At 49.9% G+C, this 27,454-nt stretch overlaps 5 protein-coding genes across 5 annotated transcripts; 4 read left to right on the forward strand and 1 right to left on the reverse strand.

Annotated features, from left to right (window-relative positions):
• Positions 1-3,009: 3,009 nt before the first annotated feature.
• On the forward strand, positions 3,010-6,070 carry TGAM01_v208290 (hypothetical protein; the record flags this gene model as incomplete). The annotated part of the gene is made up of 7 exons (XM_024550295.1): positions 3,010-3,042; positions 3,210-3,292; positions 3,779-3,978; positions 4,043-4,297; positions 4,344-4,717; positions 4,863-5,747; positions 5,828-6,070. The coding sequence occupies 7 exons, from the start codon at positions 3,010-3,012 to the stop codon at positions 6,068-6,070; spliced, it is 2,073 nt and encodes a 690-aa protein (XP_024404952.1).
• Positions 6,071-7,653: 1,583 nt separating this feature from the next.
• TGAM01_v208291 (hypothetical protein) lies at positions 7,654-9,054 on the forward strand (the record flags this gene model as incomplete). Its single annotated transcript, XM_018807951.2, has 1 exon — positions 7,654-9,054. One exon carries the CDS (start codon positions 7,654-7,656, stop codon positions 9,052-9,054), a length of 1,401 nt encoding a protein of 466 aa, XP_018658856.2.
• Positions 9,055-19,401: 10,347 nt separating this feature from the next.
• On the forward strand, positions 19,402-19,854 carry TGAM01_v208292 (hypothetical protein; the record flags this gene model as incomplete). Its single annotated transcript, XM_018807950.1, has 1 exon — positions 19,402-19,854. The coding sequence occupies one exon, from the start codon at positions 19,402-19,404 to the stop codon at positions 19,852-19,854; it is 453 nt and encodes a 150-aa protein (XP_018658855.1).
• Positions 19,855-21,269: 1,415 nt separating this feature from the next.
• TGAM01_v208293 (hypothetical protein) lies at positions 21,270-23,342 on the forward strand (the record flags this gene model as incomplete). Its single annotated transcript, XM_018807949.1, has 1 exon — positions 21,270-23,342. One exon carries the CDS (start codon positions 21,270-21,272, stop codon positions 23,340-23,342), a length of 2,073 nt encoding a protein of 690 aa, XP_018658854.1.
• Positions 23,343-24,463: 1,121 nt separating this feature from the next.
• On the reverse strand, positions 24,464-25,973 carry TGAM01_v208294 (zinc finger protein; the record flags this gene model as incomplete). The annotated part of the gene is made up of 2 exons (XM_018807948.2): positions 24,464-25,750; positions 25,824-25,973. The coding sequence occupies 2 exons, from the start codon at positions 25,971-25,973 to the stop codon at positions 24,464-24,466; spliced, it is 1,437 nt and encodes a 478-aa protein (XP_018658853.2).
• Between the last annotated feature and the right edge of the window lie 1,481 nt (positions 25,974-27,454).

Here is a 27,454-nt window from a genome sequence, read left to right on the forward strand (position 1 = left end):
ACAACCCTCTCGTGTTCATCGTGGACGCAAAGGTGGCAGAGCCCCAACGCTCTGGCTAGACTGGACTTGTGACTTTAAGTCATACGAGCCAGCCCAGCCCGGTATTGTTGTCCAACATTAGCAGCTTCTATAGGTGCTCGACGCCCACAGTTGGGACGTTGTCGTGAACTGCTGCTTATCTCAAAGTTCGGTAAGCCAAAGATGGCTTTGATGTTTGCGTATATAAATTTGGCATTGCGCCTATCGTATGCGCACAAAACACCTTCTCGATGCACGCTGAAAAACGGAGTCAAGCAGCAATCTCAAGTGAAAGAGTCCCATATAATTCCCTTTGCGAATGTCTGTTGGGTTACCCTCATTACTTGCGCTGGACGGAAGAAACAAGTCTGGTAGAGAACCCGTATTTCTTCAGATATATGTAAACAAGTGGGTGTGATACTTCCATCGCTGACCAGTCTCTTTCAGTTGCTGGCTGAATGGTCCATAAACTAGGCCATGAAGCCAATGAGAGGTCGCCAAGCATCTGTCGGAACAGCCATTATAACTGCTGTGATAGCCATGCCAAGCTTGCAGGATGATTCCGTTGTCCAATAGCATATCCCAAGACAGCATAAAGCCCAAGGCCTCGGTCTCTGCCGAATAATAGTCCATGGCAGCTTCGTTCCCGCCGTGAACAACAACCCGCGTATGATGGTTAAAGGTTTGATGGAAGTAGGTCTATGTTATCTCAAAGAGAACAGTTTCCTGTCGGGATTTCTGCATCCAATCTGGTAAACCAGACTCTGCAGTTCGCCAAGCGCTTGCCGTATTTTGTTTTGAGAAAACTGAAGGAGGAAGAATCCAAATGTCGTGCTATTTGACATCTGCAAGGTTGATAAAGTATGATTCTGAGTAATTTGACTGGTTCGTTCCAGAGCTTCACGGCATTGTTCGAGAAGTTGGGTTTCGCGAGATTCTAAACTCGTATGGTATCGTTTAAATCCACCTGATAGCCTTTTCCTGCGTTCTTCATCCATGGCAGTTGAACTCTCGCGTTTCTTTCATGTATCTATAGATTGGGAAAATGTCGAGGATGAATGTCTCTTGATTGAGAAAGATCAATAGTCTCCGACCAACGTGAAGCGCTGATTGCCATCTTTGCGTGAGTTGGATGAATATTGTGACTGGAATAATAGCCAGCTATAGGTTGGTCAAGTTGAATCATGACAAAGTCGTGAGAAATCAATATCCATAAGATGTCGCAATTGTCTGTAAATGTGCCGTTATGATGCGACGCCTCCATCTTAGAGTCCTGATAACATCACATTGGAAAGATTGGTAGAGAAGAAGAATAGTGAAGGAGAGAAAAGATGTTCACGGGAGAGAGGGGAATCATGGCTTCTTATAGGCGATATGATCGTCGGCAACGTGCAGGAAAGAGGAGGTGAATGATGCCTCTGTCGTATCACAAACATGACTATCAAGGTGTCTTGACCGCTGCTATAGTCAAACTCAGTAACAAGTTGAATCAAATAGAAGAACATAGATTGATGTTGCTATGCAAGATGAGCTTGCTGTAAAAAAGTGATATTTTATGATGACATAAGAACAAAATGCACGTTCGATCCGGATGGTGTTCCATCACAGGTATCCCAACGGGTCAGTCAGTTCCACCCCGAAACTCACGTCGTATACATGGTAGTAGCACAGAGGCATGTCGATACGGTGAACGTTGTCAAGTACTCACTACAAAACGCATACACGAGGCGTTAAGAGTTATTGGTAGCAATACGCATCAAAAAAGAAGAATGAAAAGAAAATCACCCGCGCGACAGCACCTTGTTGAATCAATATTCAGAGTCGCAACGTCAAAACAAAAGTCGCCCGTCGTGGCCAAAGCTTCGGAAGTGGCTTTCGAGACTCAGCCAAGGCTAAACCGCAACAGGCGCCACAGGGACGCTACCGCCAGGGCCCGCCGCGGGAACATGTAGGTCCATGTCACTCCACCAGCGGATTCGCGTGGAGGGGTTACATTGCGAGATGTGACGCCAATCCCGCGGTGTTGGAGATGCCCTGGAAACGGAAGAAGAGAAAAGGGGGAAAGTGAGAGGACGGTGATGACAGTCGAATGACTGCAATAACAAGAATAATAATCGGCGGCTAAAACAGGGATCTTGACGTCTTACTCTCATTATCTGGTGCCGGTGCCTTGCATTTTCCTTTTTCTTGGGGTCCGGTCTAAACGGATACGTGGGAGGATCCAACAAGGCTGACTGGGCCATCAAGTTCTTACAGCGCCAGACGATTACAGACAGGGTCATGCACCCGGATGTGCTTTTGCCGCGACAATCGCAGCGCTTAGCTTTGCCAATCTGCTCTGGGATCAGAGCACTAGTATCTGATTTTCGGCGGTGGGGGTTGGAAAATCAGGTTCTCTGTCTTGCCACACACAACTCAGCGCGTCTATTGCGTCTCTGGCTCCCATTATGGAGCTTGTTGAGAAAATGCGCCTTGGAACCCCCTGTCGCTGCGGTAAGAACTGGCGGCGGTGCAAGGGACCAGGTCTCAGGGCGGTGGACGGTGACGCGGGTCTAGGGCTAGCAAATGACGGCTGGAGCTGATATTGTCTCTATTACAGGCTATAGATGGAGATTACCTGTACTGTACTGCTACAGTACGGGCCCTTGCCATGTCCATGACCTCGTTCGAGATGCGAATAAGCCGGATATACGCGAGGCACGGCCGCGAACTAACTGCATCACTATCTGCTTTTGGCAGTGGATAGCACTCTTGTCCACAAGTGCGTGGGCAATAGAGTGTTGGTAAGTCAGGTAAGATTAAAAATGAATCTTGGCGCAAGCTAAAAGGCAGCACGAGAAAGAAGGAAGTTAGTTCTAACGTGCGAATGCATTGCTATCAGATCCCTTCTGGCTATTTCCAGGGCTTGGTACCTGTAGGGACAAGCATTATTTGAAATCTTACACTCAGTGACGTGACGCAGCCACAGCAGACGAACGCGTGCTCTGCCCTATGCCACAGGCTGAATACGGCGATAATCGCGGGGTACTTGGCCGGTCTCGAGTGTCAATCTCGTATAGAGCCTCATCTGTAGTATTGAATGTAATGGATGGATCAACCTCTCGCTGCATCATCCATATCAGCTGTCATCGTACATGAGTAGTAGTCGGGGTACATGGCATTTGATGGCTTTTTGCATCTACACTACATAGCCCGCACACCCAAATCGCAGCCCTCTCGCCATTGTCGTCCTGGAATCATCACGTCGCACAGCCGGTTCGCTTCTCCTGGCAAGGTGAGGAGCTGACAGATACCCAGTTGCGACCTCACTGTGTTTGCACGGTATAAAGGCCATCGGCTGACCCGCATGCGGACGCATCCACCGACGGCTTCATTTCTGCTGCTCTGCTTTTGCTCTACTTTTGCCTCTACTTTTGCTCGCAGCAGGTCCTTGTGGGGTGCTGTTCTTGGACATAATCCGCACCGTCAGCTCAGGCAAGCTTCGTAAGAGGCGCAGGCATCCGGGTCCGGCGCAAAACCCCCCGCTGGTCTGCTTGTATGAGCACAATCTCACCAACCTGCCTCAACCGTCGGCCGGGGGGCTCTAACACGGGCAATCAAGCTAATCAATTCCATCGCACCGAGCTCCAGGCCCTACAGTATTACCAAGACGGGTTCTCTGCTTCTTCAACGCTGACAAGGCCAAGTCGACACAGCAGTGTTGCTTGCAATACCGCTCACAGGCAAAAGACGGCACGACGCAACACACACCTCAGTGCAGGTGTCTACGTATAGCTCGAGATCCGGATTTCAATCACAGCACAGGCGGTCAATATTACGTCCATCGCAAACACTTTCAGCGACGAGCTCTCAACCACAGCCGCCCTGCCCGCTATAACAGGCGCAGAGCCGCTGCAGCTGCTCCACTGAAGCTAATGCAACTGGGCTCCCCCGGGCCACCGATTTCAGCTGTCGACGAGGGTCGCCATTGCTCGGAACGCCTTACCTAAACCACAACCACACCCACTCGCTCACTGCTCTCCAGCTCCAGCCCAGGCTGCGTCCAAACCTCCCGCTGTCAGCCAGCTCGTCGCACCTCTTTGCGCAACCATCGACACACTCCAGCGCCGGCGCGCCGAGCCTGACGCCGTCCTTGTCCTCGATTGCTGCGCCCTTGCTGAGAACCGCCCGGTCGAGGCGATCCGATCCCGCTGGCTCGAGCCCTGTGAACCAGAAAACCCACCCGGCCGCAGCCTGCCAACCCCACCTTCGCATCGACCCGCCGAGCGCCTGTTGTTGTGTGTGTGTGCGTGTGCGTGTGTGTCTTGTGTCTTGTGCGGAAATAGGGTATCGTGACGGCGACTCACCGAGCAGCTTATGCCTGCTGGTCATCTGCTGGCGACCCGGCCTTGGGGGAACCAAAGATAGCGAATCCCACCTCTCCGAGAGCGCTGCCGAGACCTTCTTTCTCCTGACCGCAGCTGAGCCTCCAGCGCTGCCGCTGCCGCTGACGCCTCCGCCCACCTTGAGCGCATTCGTAATCCCCGAGACAGCAGCAGCAACGACGACAACACCATCCACGGCGGCGACAACTCAACACTTCTACTGCTGCGACTGCGACTGCGACGATAGCATGGCTTCGACGCCAGCTAGCGTTCGGGTCTCCGGCCCTCCAAACAGGAGCTTCCTGGTGGGATATCCGGGCATCTCTGCGACGCTGGTACGTTGACGACCGCCTTAACCCCCCTACCAACCCCCTCCTCTCTTGCCTGGAAATGCGGTGTCCAGCAGAAGAGGAGGCGCACATGAAATATCTGGGAGAGCATCGGGAGCTTGTTGCTAACATGGACTCTGCAAACACATAGCCGCGAATCGAGGGCAAAGTCGAGATTCGGCCGGGCCAAGGCTACTCTATGCCTGTGCCGGTATCCCTGGTGCGAATAAGCCTCCAAAGGCGCGAGACGATACACCCCGACGCCGATAGTCTAACGAAACGACACCTGGGCGCACCCCGAAAAGAGACTACCGATCTGGTCGGTAAGGAGGTGCTGCTATTCAGATGCTCATCGGGCAAGGGTGCCGAGGACGTTTACTCCATGGACCTGCCCTTCATCATCTTTATCCCCTTTGGCAGAGGCGGAGAGGAGACAAATCGAAGAATACCGCCAGCATCCCTACAGCTGCCCAGCAGGATCGCCGAGACGTACTACGAACTAGTGGTGACGGTGCAGCAAGGTCACAAAGATCAATACAGATACAGCTTCCCACTACCCATACTACGGTACGACACACTGTCAACGTTTGGCATGTACAATAAACCCGAAACAAAGCAAATCACCAGCGACAATCTCGTCCACCTCGCAATCAACCTGCCCCGCTGGAGCTACGGCCCCAATGATCCCATAACCGTATACATCAAGATCGCTCCCAACTCTGACTGGTGGAACAAGGCCAAGAAGGTGACCATAGACAAGATCACGCTCGGCATAGAAGAGGAGATTACTTTCAATCCGGAAGGAGACGAGCCGACCAAGAAGGTCAACAAGCTGGCGAAACAGGTCCAGGTGGTCAAGACAAAATTACCGGAAGCGGGATACGCAACCAACATCGGCCTAGTGTTCCCCGCGAAAGATCTTAGAGATAGCGAGGGCATTATCAAGAGGGGTAGACCGGCGTTTCCCCAGTATGAGGTTGCCTCATTTACCACATCATCAACGCTATATAAGATTGAGTTTTACCTCAGCATCAAGGTATGGCTGATTTCCATTCACTCCCTCCCCCCCAAGCCAAGATGGAGTTGGGCTTTTAACTTACACGGACACGCGTACAGGTGCAAGTAAGTGGTGCTAGAGATCTCCACCTACGACAACCAATCGTCATCTGCCCCCTCGATCAACAAGGCTGCAAGGAAGAAATGGACGCCATCGAAATCGCGGCTAGAGAAGCCTCACATGTCGACCCAAATAATCCCATGGTCCCAGCTCGTACCATCGTCCTGGCTAACGATCGAGATGCGTTGCGAGCCTTGGGCTTGTGTATGGTTGGAAAGGTGAAGAAGCCATTTATTGAGTGACGAACTGGATTCTACGCATGAATCAAATCCCGCCTGCTCATCATACTCAACGGCCACGATAAACGAAACCGACAGTGAACGCCAGGCGCTATGCTCGCTACAAAGCGGAAGACTCTTTGCTACATCTGCGCCGCGAAGAGCAATGCATAGCGTATACCTTGCTGCATTCGCTCTTATGGAGCGCCTTTCTTATTATTAAAAAAGAAGCAGATAGGCGTTACACTCATTCATTCGGCTAGACTGCGAGATCCAGACGTTTTGACGCGAAACGATGTCCAGGCGATATTACTGGCCATGGAGGTTTTTACATAGAATTACCATTGGCTAGCAACACACGGCGGTACACCATATACCCATTTGAAAAAGGCGTTTCTGTTTTCTATTTTGGTTCACTGAGGATGGGAAGTGGAACTGTTTCGCGATTTGAGACAAAAATATAGTGCATGGCGTTTCAAGGCGATCTTGGACCGCTTCATAGTCTGAGAGGGAGAACAAGGAAAGGGGGCTTCATTCTGGGAGAAGCCTAAACATTGGCTGAGGGCCAATACGCACAACTCTTTGGCACGGGCAGTGTGCCAGATATTTACGCTGGAGTGGATCTGGAGAGATGGCCTCTTTGAAAACTGGAAGCATCCTTTTCATTTACTTTGTTATTCTGCTGCCTCACACTCTCCCTCTTCTTTATGTATTCAACGATGACGAAGTTGACGAGATATTGGAATTTTTAATACATGTACTGTAGTATATATTACTTACTCTTGAGCGCTTGGAGGAGAATTTGGCTTAGATGCACTGTACATTTGTTTTACCAAGGTAGCTAGCGGAGGGGCATGAGGATAATGCATCCAACGATACACATTAACACTGATAAAAAAAATTGAAAATATTCTAGAGTAGATACCAGCTCCGTGATGTTAGATACATTAAAGCCAGAAGTAAAAAACAGCTCAGACATGCAAGTTAATATTGTATGCATACATGATGCTATCAAGGTGGAATATATATAGAGAGCAAAAAAAAAACGATGCGAGCCGTAGGGATCGAACCTACGCGTGCGATGCACATTGCGGATCAAGTATTACAGTCGTCGGAACCCGAGACCACCTAAACACAACGCCTTAACCACTCGGCCAGACTCGCCATCACGTGTCAACGTTGACGTATAGCGTATAGTTTAACCTTATCAAGGCCACGATACCGCACAAGAAATTCCTCCATGTCCACCCCACCTTTAGTGAGATTTGGTATCGCAACAAAGCGCAACATCGTCATCCTAGCTGAATTTTTCTTTCCTTCCCTATGTTGACGTTTTCTTCCTCTTTTTTTACTACGATGATATAATTATTTTCTTCGTTCTTTTTCTTTCGTGGCAAGTCTTGCATATATAAAGCGCCCTGGTTTCTTACTAAAAGCGTCTTTCTCCTGCGCCCGATCATAAAAGACTTCTGAAGTTGGGCAGATTTTATTTGAGCTCACGTGGGGCGCTTTCTGCGACACAGCTGCCCGGCGCTGCGCCTTGTCTTTTTTTTCTTTCATTTTCTTTCTTTTCTTGGGGCGGGTGGACACAGCAGATTCTATACGACATGGCTTTCGACGACGACGATAGCCCGCTGGTGGCAGGGCCGGTGCCGGCGGATGGCGAAGGGAATGCCCCGACGGCGGAAGAGACTCTCGAGGACGACATGCCCGACTACAAGCTGTTTGCATCTGCGTTTTCAAAAAAGGGCGTCTCGAGCCAGACGATAAGAAAGGGCGAAAAGGACTTTGAGGCGCACGGAACACGATCTCAGGACGGCGCGCTGGAATCAAGTCGCAGAGCGCTGGAGGATGTCTTGAGCTACACGAGGATACATCGGAATGATGCGTGGGCTAGAGGATGGTGTTTCCCGGATTTCTGGCTGGATGAGGAGAATGAGGCGACAGATTACGAGGGGATGTGGCTGAAGGACCGAGTGGTGGTTATGGAACATGAAAAGGGAGGCTGGATGAAGGATATAGGACGAGTGGCTTCTGGAAATAAAGACCAGCTCGGCGTAGGGAGATTATGGCTACTCCCAGAGGAAGCCATCTATCTGGTCGAAAGAGGCACTGTGGACCTGTGGTGGCCATATACGGACTTTGAAACCCTTCTACCCAAAGGTAGTACTGCTGGAGGAGCACCCCGTCCTGGGTTTGGCCCTGATGATTATGATGTTGGGTTGCCGCTGAGTCTTGAAGCCGCTTATTCGCTCTTCATCGGCTACGAGGGCGAGCAGGGCAAGACAACGCTTCCCAAATATCAAGTTTATGCGCATTTAAAGCGTGCAGGGTTCAACATCCTTCGTGCGCCGCTCGAGCAGCCGAGGCCAGAATCCACAGAACATTCGCAGACACTTTGGCAATGGCTCTTCTCCTTTGTCAAGTGGGAGTCGGGGGAGGAGAGGATACAGCGGCACCACCAGCCTTTCGGTCCGCTCGTCGCTCCAGGACTTTACCGGGCTTATCGGCCTATATACCAACAACTAGCTCTTCTCCCTCGACATAAACCTCTCCCTGTACCACCAGAACCATCTAAACCAGAGGATCCCTTCAGGGTGCACTTCCACGTATGGAAGCCTGGCGCGGGAGGATTCTCCAAGAAGAATCCTCCACCCCCCGACTTTCGCATCGCGGTGGCCGACACGGCCGACTCATGCCTGCCCACGCTGGAACAAATCGAATCGCTACTCGAGTCTACGCCGTACGATCCTGCGCCGGAAGCCTGGCGGGGACAGCCAGGGAAACTGTACCAGCGACTGAAACACGGCCACCGAAATGTAATCGTCGCGGTTGTGGACAGAGGATTAGTAAACTTTATGAGGTTTGGAGAGGGCGCGTTTGGCGAAGAGAAGCTATTTGAACGCTTTGACAACAGAGGCGCTGGCGGGAGGGGAGGAAAGAAGGGCGGTCGCGGAGGGGCCCGCGGAAGAGGCAGAGGCAGAGGGCGCGGAAGAGGAGGACGATGATTAAACAAATAACTAATAGTTGAGTTTGATTTGTCGAAAGGGGGTGTTAGTCTATGGAAGGATTTTCCATTAACTCGGAGTTTTACGAGTGTGTTTAGGTTTCTTCTCAACTCAAATCTAATGCTGAGAGGAAAAGGGGGGAACTAAGGCAAACTGTCTAGATAGGGTATATCATTTTACGCTTTTACGTGCATACAAGATAGATGACTGGTTGTTGTTTGAGTCAACTCAACTCCTTTCGAGCTCGTGCTTTGGGAGTGGGTCAAATCAAATCAGAGTCGTCGGGTAAATTACCATTTTGTGCTACAAAGACCGACGGGATTATTTTTCCTCCTTGACAGCAACCCCCTTGGTTTCTTCCAAGTTAAGTTGCAAGTTATTTCATGACGGCATAAACTTTTTCTGGTTTTGTTTCAGTATTCGGCGAAAACGATGCTGGCTGTTTGACCGTTACTCGTTGGAAACGCAACGCTTTGCAATTCTTACGAGAGCATGACAGTGTATGGCGTATTTTTTTTTCCGAGCTGTTTGTTTGAAAGTGGAGAGAAGTTGATGGTTGGCCATTGAGGACGATCCATGAATTAAGTTTCCTGTGATTATTGAGACAAGAGAAGAAATAAAAGAGGAAAAGGAAACAATCAAGCGGGGCTCGTTTACTCAACTCCCGCTGAGTAAGTGGAAGCTTCTGAGATCTTCAATAGGCGAAGCACATGGGTCGAGTTGCATGTTTTACCGTGCAAAAATAAAGATAAAAATCCTACTACTACTACAAGTTAATAGTTGGTTTGTTTGGATATTGCGCTTTTTAGGGAAGTTTTCAGCGAGTCATGATGTATTTCCCAAACTTCTGGGCGTCTCGCCTTGCTAAGCTGCCCGCATACGGCAATTCATGTCAATAGGCGTAATGCTTATTGCGGCTACTAAGTCCGAACGGTTTTTTCTATTTTCTGCTCTAAAATATCGGAGATTGGGGAAAAAAACTGGATCCAAAAGCACTTTCCAAAACGGGGTAATCTTTCATGGCGCGGCTTTCGCTGGGCGTCAGGAAGGAAAAACCACGCAGCAAGTTTGCCTTCTGTCTCTTTGTTTTTCCATCCAGCGAGGACGACAACTCGTACATGGGTAGCTTCTTCTTAGGCCCTACTTTACATACACTTGTATGCAAGGTACCTATATATGGGCGTTCGATAGTAGTAGTTGCCCTTGTTTTCTGACGTGATATTTCGCCCGCTTTCTATCACCGGTGGGCTACAAAGCACGGGAATAGTCCGATAATGTATGAAGCGGGTGCATCATGACTTGTTTCTCGCGATTTAAAAAGTTGACACTATTTCTTCCGTGTAATACTTTGGGTTACTCGGTCTCGCTTCTCTCACACGACGCATGACGCATGACTAGAAAGCGCTCGACGATCGTTGTTTAGACCCCTGCAACTATCCAGAATTGGAAACAGGTCCCTACTTTTTGCACATGATTATGCTCGGAATCTTGGACAAAGCAAAATGAAAAAAAAAAAAAAGCAGTAAATAAGACTAACAATACGTAGATAAATGCTCCGTCTACCGTACCAATAACTTGCTATAGTATCCAGATAGCGCCGAGTAGTTAGTATTCTTATAGATACAAAGCAACGAAGCCAATAATCACAAACAGTGGAAGATTAATCCCACCCCCTCCCTGTGAAAGTGCGTATGTACCTAGCTAGTTAGACTCGAGAAGAGAAAAGGGAAAAAGGGGGGGGGGGGTGAGAGGAACGAAACACGGAGAGAGAAGTGGGCTGAGAATGGATGATCCACCCTTTCGTCAGATTGGCAGCACTGCACGCACTGAATGGAAAAAAACTACTACTAGACAGACTCGATTATGTACTATAAGCGCAGCGCTTTCTCTTTTGGGAATTTGCAAAAAGACAAAGCCACTCCGTTTTAAAATAGGGCGCTTGTTGCTTTGTTTGTGGTAGATTCCGCTTAAGCGATCCATGAGCTTTGGTGATTGGTCTGGAAAGCCACATAGAGGTGGGTTTTTTGTATCAGCTGGTTTGTTACGACAGACAAAGGAAGAAAGTGCATGGCTTAGTAATTTGTAACAAAACCTCTCTCAATCAAAGAGATGATAAAAACAACATGTACGAATGCTGGGACTTGTATTGTATACTATCCCGCATGTTATGCATAAAGCAACTGAGAAATAAGGTAGGAGGGGGGTGGGACATGCACATGCAAAATTGAAAGAGAGCGAGAGCCAGAGAAGCCGTGGCGGGTCTTGATCTTCCTCAAAAGTTACACGAGTACAAAGTTGTGCCTAATGTGGAATATGCCCGATTGCGAGCTTTTGGAAACGGATTTACCAAGTAACAGCGCGGAAATATCCTTTCTGTACAGTGCGTTGTCAGCTAGGTTGGGCTGAGTATTCCTTCGCGATCAGGCAAATCCATTCGGCTGCTTTGCCGTAAACAGGCAGTGGTTTTGTTCTGCATAAAGGATTAGAAGTGCAGGCTATCATATTTCCTCTTCCTTTGCTGCTCCCTGTTTAACCCAGCTTTTTAGACTTCAGGCTAGGTACCGAAGCTCACGAAGGAGAGAAAGGGTTGAAGAAAGTTTATATCGTCAATAGCTAATCCACAAGGGAAAAAAGTATCATCCCCTCCTTTTTTTTTGAGTGTGTTTCCGAGAGTATAAACGTAAAGAAGACAGAAACTAACGGTTCTTTGTGAAATGTGTGCTTTCCGCGGGATTTGGAATCCTACCAGCAAAAATAAACAGCATCCGGGCCGTCTTGTGTTTAAACCGCTCAAGTCAATCCTTAGATGCGACACACTCCTTTGTTTTGTTGCGTCTTGTTACTTATCATCTCGCTCCTTTCCGCGGATGAATGCATCCGGCGTGTACTCGCATAAACTGTATTTGTCCGAGTGGCTGGCTGCGGGAGGTCGTGTTTATTGATCAGCCATTCAGGCAACACCAGCTGGCCGGCTAACCACTTGGCTGCATGCGAGTTATGGCAGAAAAAAAGTTCCAACGCAACATGAGTTGTTTAACAATTGGTTGTGGCACACTTTTTTTTTTTTTTTTCTTTTTCTGTATACGTACATACATCCGCAAGATTGCGCTACATGATCAATACTTGCCAAGACTAGCAGCACAGTCACTTGGCCTACCTATCAAACTAGGCGCCACCTGCTATTATTATTATTACTAGGTACTACTTTAGATCCTTGCTGCGTTATTGGCTTGGGCCTCGCTTGGCTTGATAACTCTCAAGGTTGCTCTGATTGAAGTCTGTCTTCTCTCGCAAATAGTTGTCAGTTTGAGAAAAGCGGGGGAACGAGCTAGAAAGGGCAACGCCCGTCACACGTGCGATGGAATCAGCACGTACTGTATTAGTTGACTTAGTATTCTATGACTGTATTATTACTAAGTTTTGCAAATCGATGATTTACGGAGAGAGTCGGTATGATAGACTAGCTACTATACAGTGTAGTATACCGTTCACTTGCCGCAACAATGCCGCAACGCAAGCCGGGGCATACGGGCTGTAGAGTCCCAATGGAGAAAGCGAGATAACCGATGGAAATTCCCGACTCTGACCGGGATAGCTGCTGATTGGTCGGGAAAAGAAGAGCAAGGCAGAGTCGCAAGTCGAACAAGCAACCAAATGGAATCATTCGGTGCTGCCGGAGGCCAACACTTGCTCTTTACGCCCCCCTCCCTGGTTATAGTTGCAGTTTCTCGTTTGCTGATTCGTAAACTGGCGAATGAATCTTGAATGATCGACCCGAAACTAACTGTGGATCATCGGCTAGCTCGTTTCCAGTTCCTGCTCACCCGTTTGGGCCTATTTCGCGTTTGTTTATACGTCAAGAGTTGGAAAAGGAAATCATGTCATGATTGTGAATCAAGCTGCTTCTACTTACTACCCATTATAGCGGACAACAAATACGGACGAATACGGAAAACGCTTGTTGGTTCTAGGGTCTTTTGGAATTCCTATAGTCGCTGTGCTAGCAGCTACGATTAGCGCTGGGTTAGTAAAGACGTTTGGAATTGCTCATGTATTCGCGGTGCTAGTGTGCTTTGGGCATTTTATTTGCCCAGGTTAATTACTCTGTTTAAGCCTAGCCCCGTCAGCTCTTTAAAACACCCCCGTTCTTAGTTATTATCTTGGGCTAATTTATGCTATCTTCAAGGGAGGGGGGGGGGACTACTAATGGATGGCGATTTTCAACATCAATTACCACAACTGGTAAAATCAAAGAAGCGTTTATAAGAAAGAGGAAAAAATGTTCTCATCATCACACCATTTGCGTCTCGGCGCAAAGCAACAGGACGATGCTTTTTAATCAAGACTTGAGTAAGAAGCAACGCCCTGCAAGAATCATAAAGAGCTGAGTCAGGACATGCACTGCGACTTGCGGATCGCCCACTTTCATATGAAGAATGGAAAATAGATGCTGACTGATACCTTACAAGTAATGAAAAATCCCAACTACCGTACCTACCATGACTCTATCCCAGCAAAGCAGCTCGTAATTAGCCCACTGTCAGCTATACTAAGGCCAACCGGCCATCCAATAGCTTCTTGAACTCTTCCTGATTCCTATTTGACCGAGTAACCAATATTTGTACTGGGGCTTTAGTAACAAACCGGTGTCTACGATGCTATACTATTGCCTACTTGTACTCGTACTGGTGAAATCAGGAGACATGCTATGTACACATGAGGAAACCTTAGCGAGACATCGTATTCGATGACATACCTCTCTGGATATGGCAAACGCCCCATGGAGCAATCGATTACAGGAATACCCGGGAGGCGGTATGGAAACCCCCGTCCTGTTAAAGAAGGTTGAGTAAGTGTAGTATTTCACAGCCGGGAACCATCTACCTGGTGTCCCAGTTTCCTGTTCAGCAACGACCAGAAAAAAAAAAGATCCCTGCTGCCAATCCCAAGGTGGCCGGTGAACAGAGCAAAGCCGAGTTTGGCGACAAAGTCGAGCTCAAAAGCAGCCACGACAAGCATGTCCGGTCTCCGTAATTAGGTTGCCACTAGCAGCGGCCGGGCCAAAAGGTAAAAAAGGCTACCTGGAACTCGGAAATCTTACGGTGGCCCTCCTCTTGCTGGAATGGGTCCATTACGGTATGTTTGCCGCATGTTACTGTCTAAAGTGTACATCTGTACCCTGGTCGCTCGGAAATACTTACGTACCAGCCAAAGCCTTGCTGATTGTCCGTGCATGTGCAAGATAAGGTATCACTAGATCCATACTGGTACTGCAAGTCCTGGGTTGAATGTGGGATCAAGTTGAAAGAGGGCTATTGGGCGCTCTGGGTTTTCCTTGTTTGGTTCGTTCGCAGCCTCGGCTCCCTTACAGTCGAGCAGTTTCTTCTTTGGGAGGACAGTTGAGTGAAAATAAGCTTGGACGGGCTGATGCGTGGGAAGAACCCTGGCTGACGGCGGTAGGGTACGCGTACTAAAGAGCATTATAGCAGTGTATAAGTGCAATAGTACTTGCAATCAATAGGCTTTTTTCTCCATTGAATTGTCTCAAGGCCATGGCGTAGGAGAGCAGCAGGATGCCCATCACTAATCACAATTGCAGATGGGCGAATTATTACTGTTAGTCCGAACGGAAGGGCTAGTCGCCAGCTGTGCTTGGTACGGGGTTAGACTTGATACATGCTAGCAGCAGCCAAGATGCATTAGACGGCTCCTTCAGCCGAAAGCGCGCGAGAGAGACAAGGCAGCCTCTGAGAGACAGAAAAGAGAAAAAGATTGGTTGATTGGGGCGTCGGCCTATATCGCGTCAGCGCAGCAGCATGTGCTAGTGGCCACGGGATTGGACGGAGCGATTTGGAATCGACCAAAGCGATCAAAAAGACTGTGTTTGTGCTCGTACAGCAAAGTAGGCCTGTGGCATTTTTACTGTGCTGTAGTTGTTCGCTGTATGTATATGTATGTGTGCGTTGTTGGTTCTAGATGGTATGATGGATAATGACGACAAAGTGGGCAAACGGCCAAGTAGGATCGAATCCTCAATCCTAAAGACGGGAAGAGAGGATTAAAAAGGAAGACATAAAAAGTGAGACCAACTAACAAGTCACAACTAGAGCTGCATGCGGGTTGTATTGGAAAGGGGGGGAGGGAGATGCTAGAAATATTGAAGGATACAAGAGAGAAAAGATACAAAAAAAAAAGTTATGCAATCCTGGGGTTCACATGTCTTTTCTCTCTCATTTCTTTTCTTGGACGTATTCGGCTATTGGTCTGCGTTAGCATCGTTTTATCGTTTGCCAGGAGAGTGTGGAAAAAAGGTTCAAAAAAAAAAAGCAAGTACATGTACTCCGTCATTAGGGGAACGGCAGCCAATGGAATTAGCCGATGTAACCAATGAGAGACAAAGAAAAGGGCTTTTCTTTTTACACTTGGCACGGAGGAGGAGGGATTAGCTAAAAGGGATTTTGATTGCGCGGAGAAACAGAAACAGGGCCGCTTTGTTGGCTCGGACTTGGAGGGCTAGCAGGAGTATTGAATGTATTAATTGCGTCTCACAAACGGCAATCAATATGTCGTATTGGTTTAGTAGTAGCCCAGGCCTAGCCGACTGCGGGTTTTCCTTCCTTTTTCCTCCTCCTGGGGGCAAAACCATTTCACAAGGCAAAAGTAAGCCAAGATTTGAAAATAGTAATCAAAAAAGCAAACAGACAAAAAGCGCAAAGGGCTTGAGTCAATTAGCGCTTCGAACATTAAGCATCTCATAAGCGATAGTAAAGCTTAAAAGGCCGATTGTGGTGATATTCTTCATGGCCATCTACTAGTAGTAGTAGGCAATTATTCCCGCAAATGTCCGCAAGTCAACATTTATTTCTAGGACGGTTCTCGCTCGTTGTGCTAAACTAGTAGATACTTGGGGCCACTGGACTCTTTTGAAAATCACACACACCCCCCCCTGGCTCCAGCTGCTGGCGCAATTAGTAGTTTCCTAGTGGAGATCACGTTCCCGAGCCAAGGGCCTCATTCCAACAAAAGGGAGGGAGGAAAAAAGGCAGCAAAGCAGCAAAGCTGAAGGCAACAGAAAAGCGAAAAGGAATTAGAAAAAAAAAAAAAAAGCAAAGAGAAATCCTGTGCTACTGCTCGCACTATGCGGTATTATCATTAATGACTTGTTTGTTTCTTTTCTTTTCTTTATCCCTTGTGTCTGATTCGTTCGCTGCTAGCATTGTGAAACCGCAGAGTTATGCAAATCGCCAGTTTCCTGTGGGTTGCAAGTAAGGTATTGTATTGCATACATGGCTGGCAACTTGTGTCTGATTGACTTGATTCGATGATCCTACAACTTCCTAACAAAGTACCTGCACCCCCTATCTGCCTATCTTGTCTGTGCTTAGGCATAGGGCCCCCGAATATTTGCCCGTTGTCTCTCTGGGAAAGCCCTTTTCGGGGATCCCCTTCGCCCGCTTAGTAGTACCGCATCGAGGTAGTATCATCGTATAGCCGTAAGGGTAGGTGATACCTAGGTACGGTGCGTTTCTGACCCCCGGAATGGTCTCGGAATCTCTTTTGCTTCCCGGAATAAATACCTGCTACTACTAAGGTATTTTTGCGTGTTCCTAAATCAGACGACTTTCTCTCTCTGGTGCGCCCGCTGTTGCGCCTGGGACTGGGAACGGAGTTCGGCAGTGTAGAAAAAGCATACCCAAGTAGTAATGACCAGCTCCACGTCCAGAAAAAAAAAACGGTCAATTCTAAATGCGCCATACGGACGAGCCGCAGAGACACCAGCACAGGCGACAAAATGCTGCGCTGGGTCCTCAGCGCGCACGATGGCTCTATTTATTGCTTAAGTACTAGTAGCGCATTCGGCATATGTAACTGGCAAGTTGTCACAATTTGTTGCGGCACCTGCGGCAGCCGCAGCATCCGCTGGGCGATCCGGGCCTCGCACACGGAAGAATTGGGCTGTGAGATATAATTCCTCCGGCTCTGTATATTAATCCTGTTGCCAACTTGCAGCAACTGGTCCTCGCAACTACCACCTACGGTTGGCTGCGAATAGGAAGAAAATGGTCAGCGGCTAGCATAACTAGCAGGGCGCCAGGATCGAACAATTCCAACCCGCAAACGCCTCTGGGGAAAACCCCATGTGATGGAATCCAAGGCAAGTGAAACTCCTCTTTTGCTGTCGCAGCAAGGCGCACCGTACGAGTACAGTAGCAATAGTAATAATCCATTTCTCTCCTGAGCCACCGTTATCTCCTAGCCCGGTGCGGGTACGTTGCGCGCCAACGCCGCCTCGCCTTATGTAAGGAGTGCCAAATATATACCTACGTGTTGTGTTGTGTGTTGTATCCAGACATGCTGCACCGGCTCCTCTTTTTCTGTTTCTGAGAGGCGCAGGCCAATGGATGGATGCGACGGCTTGTTCAAGTTGCCAACAACAGCTGCCAATCCCATCAAGCCCCATACCTGCTTGTACAAGCATGTCCACGTCCTTATACCATACCTGCCAATGATCCTAGCAGCACGACTAAGAGCAGCGCTGGCCAGTGAGTTTGCGGCAATATGTCTTCAAGCGGTGATTTGTATGAGTAATAGCTCGAGGTTTTGATACTTGCGAGTACAAGTGCGCTCTTGGCGGCGATTGGTGCCTGTTCCAAACCACTACAAGCACCAGTACTCGTCTCTTGGAGGACGATGCCGTCCCCTGCGCGTGCATGTGTTTGCCATGACGTTCCTTCTGGATGCTAAACTGCATGCATCATCCATTGCATAGACTCGGTCCCTAGCTGCGCGGATCGAGGAATGAATCAGTGAACAAACGGCCGCCTGAGTCTAGTTTGCAGCCGGTGGCGCTACCATCTTGCTGCGTTGTACAAATACGGCAACAAGTAGAAGAATCATCTCTGAACAAGCCTAGGCCTCCTGCGTCTGTCTCAGAGACTTGGTTTCCGCGAGTCAAGCCCGTATACCGGTATTGCACGCTGCGTGTTGCTTGTACCATCCCTTGAGAGACGAACTAAGACCGTGTCTGGGCTTCACTTGATGACCACTCAACTTGGCTCGCTCTTCTCTTCGCGCACACCCCTCCCTGGCTCCATCTCGACAAGACAGCTTCAACCTATTTTTTGCATCTACACCCCCCCTCCCTCTTTGGCCTCTTTTGCCCTGTGGTTTTTTTTGTGCTGTTGTATCACGTCAACTTTCCCTTTTGTCAACCCAGCCAATCTCCTCCCTTTTTGTTGCTGCTGCTCTATGTTTGCCCTTGTTGAGACTTGGTTCGTGCATGTGCTGTTTTGATTAAAGTTTCTATCACTGCTGAACACGGTGCGGGGGAGAGAAATCACGGGCATGTACATCTATCGTATCTAGGTAGGTACCCACTAGTAGTTCATTAATTATCTTCTCTCACAACGGCGAAAACATCCTCATCGAGTCATTCTTAAGATTGGGTAACTTTCCCCGAAAGAGGATTTCATAGTGGAAAGAGAAGAGACATGCCTAAACAAAAGAGAACCGACACTACTGCTGCCAATACCTACCAACACTCGTAATGACTTGGCTCTCGTCTCTTATAGTGCACATGCGGCATGGCGCACGCATCATTTTTTCTGGGGCGCAACGCTGATTATTCATGCCCTTGTCTTCGATTTTATTTTTGTGGTTTCCCTCCCACCTTTGGCTCTGATTCCCTGTTCAATCTCTCGCGCATCACACACGCCCCCCCCCCCCCTGGTCGCCTGGCCGATTAGACTCAGACTCGCAGCCGATCAGAGTCTTGTTGCTTTCCGGGTCCCGACAATCTCTCTTCAGCCCACGGCCGCCAAAAAAAAAGAGGATCCCCCCAACTGCTGCCACCACTGCCGCTAACACAGCTGCTGGCCACTGCCACTATTAGTGCTCTGGCTGCTCATAATACCATTTCGACGTCTTTCTTTTCCTCCCTCCTCCTCCTCCTCCTCCTCCTCCTCCTCTCCCTCTTCCTCACTGCTTGTAGCACAGCTGGTCTTCGACGGGCATCGTCGTCCATCACGTGTATCTCCCTTGGCGAGAGGCTCCCGAGTCGTCAGAACCGTCTCCTTGACGCAAAGGCACGCTGTGCCAATCGCTCTTCTTTTGCCCGTCGGGGAAAGTCTGCATTGGGTTATAATATTTGACTCCCTGCCATCGGCGTTTTCAACTATCGGACAAGGTGTCAGCCTTCACCCTGGTATTCCTATTAGTAGTACCACTTGAAGAGAACCCTCTTTTTTTTCTTTTATATAATCATTTCTACTTCGTTTCGTCCATCCCTTCGGCTTGTCTTCTTGACCTCGCCTGCAACAAAGTGCCCAGCACACACCACATCGCATCATGGACGGCCTGGCAGTAGAGCAATACCCTATTACGCGGACGCCGCCGCTGGCATCGACTGAATCCAATATGGCTGGCCTGGCCTCCCAGCAGTCTCCTCGACAGCTATCAGAGAAGCGAGAGTTGCCTCACCACTCGATCCTCAGCACCGCCGCCCTGTTGAACCCCATTATCGAGAAGGAAACAGTTCTGCCGCCGGTGGAGGATCCCGTGGCGCCACATCGCCATCTTCAGTCTCTCTCTCCCACGCCTCGACTTCCGCCCATTCAGTCTCGCTCGCACACTCCTCGGTCTATTTCACACCCTCATTCCATCTCTCAGTCGCATCATTCGCACTCCGTTCCCAACTCGCAATCCCAGTCTCCGATCATTGGAAATGCCGTCTCAGCGTCTACAACGCCTCCGCAAGAGCCAATAATCAACGGACTCGCCATGGATCTTGCGCAAAAGTGAGTACATTGATTTTCTTCTTCTTTTACTTCTTCTTCTTATCCAGTCTTGTTCTGTTTTGATACTGCTTTGGTTTCCACTGTCGATGTGTTATTGCTCCTTTGCTCTGCATGATTGGGTTGCAAAAGCAAAAAAAAGCAAAGCTGCCATCTTCGTTGCTCCTTTACGGATTCTGTCCAGACTGCGGATCTCTAGATGGACTGCTCTCAAGCTGCTTTTTATTTGGCCTTGTTAATTCCCCTCTGCTTCTCACCACCTCGCAACAAGCACTCGAAAAGAGAGACAAGCTGCGTTCCCAAAATCCAAAATCCAAAATCCAAAATCTGGCTGCGAATACCCGAGGCGCAATTGGGTTTCCTGTTCAGTGGGGCCTGCCAGTGGCCGCCAAATGGCCTCTTTGTGTGCTGTTTTTGCTACTTTGGTGCTCCCGTCACGTCTCGCAGTTGGGAGGTACCGCCGCGAGTAGCAAACTTGCAGCGCTTCCTCGTTTCTCAACCCTCACTTCTCTTCCTTTTTCTGCACAAACTGCGCACACAAGTCCAGCAGCTCAATCCCGCAAAATCACACTGTTTGCGTGCGCAATTCACACATACGCCGCGCTCAATGATTTGATCTTGATTACTTGCCCAATTTCCTACTTGGGAATTTGTTTTGTCATCAGTCAGATCGCCGCCCACCGGCTACTGTTGCTTTTAGCCTTGCAGCCTCTCCAAAGGTGAGCCGAAGCGCCGGGGAACTGATTGGCCCACGCCTCTGCGCCCTGAACCGTGCCGATCGAAGCTACCTGGATTTGTCGCTCACCAGCTTTGGCCGAGCCTAGTGGCTTGGACGGACGCACTTATTGGCGTGCAACGTGTTTCCATGGGAATGGGCGTTTATACGTGCAGCATGGCCTGACGGTGATCCTCGCATCCCCGTCGCTCCCTTCATCTCCTGCGTCGTGCTCGATCTGTTAAATTTGATTACGGCATCTCCCGTTTCTTCAAACTAGCAAGTTGCCGTTGGCTTTGAGCATCTCAAACTAGGTTGGGAGTAGTTTGGCGGTGGCGATGTTCTGCACAGCGTTTTGATATGTTTTCCTTTTTGCCTCTGTCTGTCTGCTTGAGCATCAATTTTTACCCTTTTCCGCCACAGCTTGGCAAGACAAGAACTCTACGCTAGTGTCGCTGCAAGATTCCATCCTATCCTGCTGCCTGGGCCATCCATCCTGCTTCATTCATACCCAAGGGTCATCAATTTGTCCGCCGGACTTTCCTAGCTAGCCTGTCGTGTCGCTTTAAGCTTCAAGGCCGGGTTGCTTTCTCTTCACCAAAGGCCAGCTTTTTGGCCTCTTTCAGCCTTGATTCACTTCTATGCATCATTTTCTTTAGCCACTATCCCTCTCTTTGTATTCAACTCTTTCTTCATTTTGCGCAAAAATGGTCCCATTGTCCCCCATTTCTTCGGCTTCGGCTTTGACCGACGAGCCCTCAACCGCTCCCACAACTCCAACTGACATCCACCCTAGACATTCCAACGGCCACATCAAGCATTCACCTGACGACAACGAAGCAGAAAGCGAGCTTAGTGAGCCAGACAGCAACGTTCGTTCGCCATCAGGGGTGCGTTCCAACGAATCGAAAGCCTCCATTGTCGTCAAGGACACAACTAACGGTGATCAAAAGATCTCACATGCGCGTACCATCTCTGACAACGAGGACGAGACCATGACAGACATTCAGCATGGGCCTGTGGTGTCTCACTATCCTAAGCGCAAGCGAAACTCAGTCTTTACTGATCTTAGTGAGAGCAAGATGGAGCTTCCCAATGGCGCAGACGGATCCAGGACTCCTGTGCCTGGCCAAAATTTCAAGTCCAAGTCATCACGGCAGAGTCTGGGAACCGTCAGAGGTGTTTTGCTAGGCCACTGGCGAGACTCTCCAATTCCGAATCCCGAAGGCCGTCACGCTGTCATTGGATTCATAGACGTGCGCGACCGATTGCGTACTCGAATTCAGCCTTATACCGTCATCAACGAGCCCGTCAGCAACGATTATCCCATGCCCCCTGGACCCGGTGGTAGCTGGGTTACCTTTGAAAGAGTTGTCTTTTCCAAACATCTTGTCGGCCTGGATCACTTCCAAGTTAAGGAGTATGTGAGACTGCGCACGGATTCTCAAGATGAATCTGAAGAGGAACGCGAGGCTGCTGAACAGGCGGCTGTCATTGAGGCGATTCGCCGAGTCAAGGAGAACCCTGCATATGACAATCCGGCCACTCAACCTGCCATAGCCCATGGCCTTGAGCTGCCCGACTCAGCATCAAGTCCCGGACGGCCAGAGTCCAAGAGGAGACGCGTGAGTGGTGGATTTGCATCCATCAACCCCGGCGGCAGCAACAGCCCGCCGGAGCGTTCGCCCTTGTTGCCATCGCAGCCAGCGCTGCAACCCCGGCCACCCCATGTCCCGAAACTGCATGGCCCGCTTCCAGGCACTAGACCCACGCGCATCCTTTTGGGATTCTGGAAGGGCTCGAGCGAAGAGGACCCAAGAGACCGCCACGCTGTCTACGGCATCTTGGGACAGAATGACATGTTTAGAGTAAAAGTGGTCCGTGAAACTCGTGACGGCCGATTTGTTGACGGCAACTTTCCCACTGGCGCAGGTGCACTGTGGATCCAGTATGAAGAGGTCGAATTTGAGCCGCACTTGAAGCCTCTTCAACGATCTGAAATTAAAGAATACTGCCGAGTTCGCCAGTACCAGCTCGATCAGGGCGAAGTACCAGACGAACGAGTCAACAACGAAATTAGAGCCGTTCATGAAGCCCAGGCCCGCGCCGGCTCGGGTTATAGACACATTCACCAGGCCATTGCCCCATACCACCCTATAGTTGCTGACGACTCCGACCTAACGAATGGCCGGTCAGACGTTGGTGGAGCTCAGCCTGAACTTCGGCAGTCGCGCCGCGGAGAATCCCGGGCTACTCCTCGACAGTCCTTCAACGAGAACGACATGCGCCAGACATCGAGACCGTACGCCGAGCAGGAGCCTTCGCGCCCAGACTCTCGCGCAATGAATCGTGTCCACAGCTCCGATGGAATGGAGCGTACTAATGCGCTCGCCCGCAGAGAGATTGCACGTGTCGAGGCCGCTCAGGGCCGAGCTGACCGACATGCGCTGCACCGAGAACGGGCTGCCGCTCTTGTTGCCGACGCTGCTGCTGCCGCCGCCGCCGCAGTCGTCGCCTCTGCACCATCTGATGCGACCAACGGCAGAGCGCCATTCCACGAGTCTGAGGATATGCAGCGCTTGAACAAAGTCTGGGCTCGTCAAGAGAGCCTTCGTCTAAAGGCCGGTGCCGAGGATGCCAAGATGTATGACGGTGTCAAATATGAGCGCAAGACGAATGGTCCCTTTATAGGCAAGCTTGTCTCGCAAGGAACCATCATTAACATTGATGGGGAAGACTACGTAGAATATCGCGTTCTTACGAAGCCCTCATTTTTCTAAATTGCCGTGTTATGGATTTCCATCAATTGCAACTTAAAATACCGCAATCTGGCCCTGGATGGAAAACATGACATAAACGGGACTCGAGCTGACAAAAGCCTTCCGAAGACAAATGCGATACAATGCGACATAATACCGCCTTAGGCGGGAATCATCATCATGCTGCAAAAATGATGGACTTTATGGATCGCGCGCCTTCACCCAATCGAACTGTGAGGTCGAAGATAGACGAAGCAGAGGTGTTGGATGAGAAGAGACTAATTTCTTGCTCTTTTTGAGCTTTGTCACTTGTCTTTTCCTTTAGATCTCCCTTTCTTTGTTCTTTTCTACATGGGCGCTTCCTTTTTCTACATTTACTGTTTGTTATGTTTTCTGTCCCTGTCTTTTCGTTTTCTTTTCCTTGTTAAGGGGAGCGAACACATATATGCCGATACGCACGCAGAGACGCAGTAGCGAGGGATAATGCGGGCACTCATGCATTTACTTTGGCGTTTTCAGAGAATGGGGTGTGTCATGCCCAGCAACGGGATTTCAGATCGATTTTTCTTTTTCTTATTCTCTTTTCCCTCCGTTTCCGCAGGGCGTGTCTTTCTTTCTTATATGCTTTTCCTTAATTGTTAAGAACCATGTTGTTGTCGATTTTTTTTTTGTTTTGCTCTGAATACCCTGTCTTTTTCTTTCCTGTTTATCTGCGGCTCTGAAAGCTGTATGGGAGTAATCATATGCGAGTTTGTGGCGGGAGCTACGAGCCTGATGCGAGAGTGAGAGAAGGAGGGAGGGAGAGAGGGAGAGCTCACGATAGTGCTACCTGTGTGCTAGATTCTCAAGTGTTGAGGGTGCGCTGCTAGGTAGTAATCTGATATGTCTGTCAATAACGATTCATTTCCTTTTTTTTTCCTTCACAAAATGCTTTTTTGTTACTACATGGAACGATGTCCGTAATTTGTAAAAGTAAAAAGAGAGAAAAAAAAAGATTTCTTTTTTCTAAAACCATATATCCCGTGTCTTGTATACCGTAAACATTTTAATTTATCTTCATCATCATAAATGCTCTCTTTTCATTCCTCTTGCTTCCCCCCCTTTTTTTCTTAAAATTCCATTTTCATTCATTTTTTTTTCTTTTAGTTGGCCTCGGCCTCAGCCTCAGTCTTAGCCTTTTCCTCTTCCTTTTCAGGCTCTTCATATCCTTCCAACACCATGTCTTTCAGACCCAGCTCCTCCTCTTCCTCATCCGTTCGGGTATACGTCTCTCTCTTAATCTTGGGATCAGGCGCCGGCGGGTCCACCAGCGACTGGACGTAGCTGCTGGCAAAGGGATCGGTCAAGATGACGGTGAAGCGCTTGGTGCCCGCAATCGCGTCGTCGAGGTTGGCAAAGAACTTGTCCCACTGGGACTTTTCGTCGGAGCGCAGCGAGTCGCCGCCCTCGCCGGCCTCGAAGATTTGGCTGTGGAGGTCGTTGCGGACCTGGGTGAGGAGGCCCTCGACGGTGGTGAAGCGGCCGCCGAGGGTGCCCGGGTTGACGTGCAGCTCGAGCTCGGGGCACTCGAGGCCGCAGGTCTCGCTCTTGAGGATGTCGCGGGCGAGGTCGATGACGCCGTCGACCTCGAGGGTGATTTTCTCGCCGTGCTCAGGGATCTCGCCGCCGGTCTTGACGTCGTTGGAGCGGTAGCCGCAGGCGTCGCAGACGGTGGACATGAGCACGACTTGCTTGAAGTGGGGGATGTCGACCATCTTCATGTGCGTCGTGCACGAGTGCATGCAGCCGGGGCAGGTGGCCGGGAAGCTGTACACCTCGTTGGGGATGATGTCGCCGTCGGCCGTTGTGCCCGGTTGGTAGCCCGGGTTGTTGAGTGTGGCATCGGCGGTGTCGTCGGTGTCACCAAGGCCGAGAGCCTGGTTCTGCTCGGCCGTCCGGGCGAATTCGTGCTTCTCCCACTTGCCGACGCCGTCCTTGAGGTCGGGCGCGATGAAGGAGTTGCCGGCGGGGTCGTCGACATAGACGCGGAAGGGGAACGAATCGCCCGCCAGCATGGCCTTGGCCTTCTTGATGATCTCGGCGACCTTGTCAAAGATTTCGGGGGCCTGCTCCTTGCGTGCCTCCTGGCCCATCTCGAGGTCGTCGACGACGCCCTGTAGCAGGCCCTCGACATTTGTCAGCTGGCCGCGGCCGGCGGGGATCTCGAGGTCGATCTCGATAAATTTGACGGTCGCGGTGTCGGCCTTGACGACCTGGCGGGAGAAGTCGTCGAGCGCGGGCAGGCGCAGTTCGTAGTGTGTGCCCTTGGGCTGGATGGTGCCGGCGGGCTGGATCTCATTGTTCTGGAGGCCGCAGTGGTCGCAGGCAAAGGACATGATAACGACCTCGCGGAAGTAGGGGATGACGGTTAGGAGAAGTCTTGTTATGCCCTGTATGAGATGAAGTTAGCTTCTATAACAAGACGGAACACCTCTCAATAGAGAAAAATGCAAGGCGACGTACATTTTCGTGGCAGTTCATGCACAGCGACTCAATCTCGTCCACGGGTTTAAACTCCTCCTCTGCTGAGTCGCCATTTGCGGTTGTTGACAGGCCCTGAGCCTTGTTGCCAATGGGCTCAAAGAAATTCTGCTTCTCGCTCTCGGCAGCCATTTTGGGTATCGGGGTGTTGCGAAAAATATGATAGACCAAAAGAAACAGAAAAAAAAAAGTTGTCGCAAATGCCAGTTCTGTTGACTAGACGTCGGCGGGGATCTAAAATTTTTGGAGGGGCAATTTTGATAGCGGTCGCGCGCGTTTATGTCATACAGAGAGGCGCTAGAACGTTCCCGACACATCGCCCAGTCGCAGCGTTTAGCGCCAGTAAGTGCGATTTGCTTCGATTTTCTCTTGCGCTCGGCTGACAATCTCCCAAAGGTAGGTTAGATTGATGGCGATTCGCTGTTGTACTGTTGGATTTGGGTATCTATATGAGAAAGATGTCTTGGTAGAAGCTCGTGCACTCATTTCTTCATAAAGCTTGCAAGCGACAGCGGATTTGATTGGCGCTGCTGTTGGCCCGATAGCAGAGCCTGTAGCCCGGCCTTGCGATTCTTGGCGCGCTTCTTGCTGCTGGCATTTGCCGTGGCTGGCTTTTGGATCTCGTTGTTTGTTGAAGAGCTTTGCACCTTTGATTTGGTGGCTTTGCGGCGTGTAACGGCTTCAGGGGCTGGGAGAGGAATTCTGGTGACCCTGGCGCAGAGGCCGCAGGAGAAATCTTTCGATCGCTCTCTCGCAGAGCCAGGTCTTGGCGCCATGTCTGAAGCTGAAGGTTGCGCTTTTCTTCCCTTGAACCTCTTTGTTCTTAGAGTTTCTAGCTTCAGCTCTGTTGCTTCTCCCGGGATCATGATGTGGCCGCAAGCAGCGCAGACATGCTGTCGCTGGAGGTCTGAAGGCGCCATGTCGTGAGCGGAGAGAAGCGCTGCTCGCTGGCTCAGGAGATGCGCTGACGTTTCTGGAGCTGCATTTCGAAGCACATGTGCAGCATCTGTTAGATAGTTGATTGCCGGAGAGTGTGCGGCGATGGATGCCATGGCGTCTTATTTTATGCTCGCGGTGCAGTGAACGAAGTTGAGTTGAGAGATGTTTTGAAGCTTCAAAGTCGGGGCCGTGATGGGTAGGTGGGGCAGGGGTATCTGAATGAACCTCGGTGGGGTGTCTGTATGGGCATGTACCTACTATGACAGCTTGACATAACAACAGATGAAGCTTTCTATTTCCTTTAATTATTTTACAAGTTATGCCCTCTTAATCTCCCATGTGAGCTCCTTTATGCTGACTTCTTCCCCTGCCTTCTCGTCGTAGTCAAACCACTCTCCATCTGTCAAGTCAATTCCAATAAACTTGGTGCCGGAATCAATTCCGTCGGCAAGCCAATCACCCTTAAAGACAAGCATTGTTAACCAACAGAAATTTTCTTGATTCAAGTGGGAGTTTTGACATACCTCTGGCTTAAACTCTACGAATTCCAACCCTCTGCAATCAAACTCGAGCAGTTTCTGCGCCTTGGGTGGCTCGCCTTGTTCATAGGCTACTGGAGCAGCCTTGATCGACGCAGATGATTCTCGCTGTGATGAATTTGTAAGTTCATACCA

The sequence above is a fragment of the Trichoderma gamsii genome (assembly GCF_001481775.2).
Source record: "Trichoderma gamsii strain T6085 chromosome Unknown Scaffold_34.2, whole genome shotgun sequence".
Classification (NCBI taxonomy): Eukaryota; Fungi; Ascomycota; class Sordariomycetes; order Hypocreales; family Hypocreaceae; genus Trichoderma; species Trichoderma gamsii.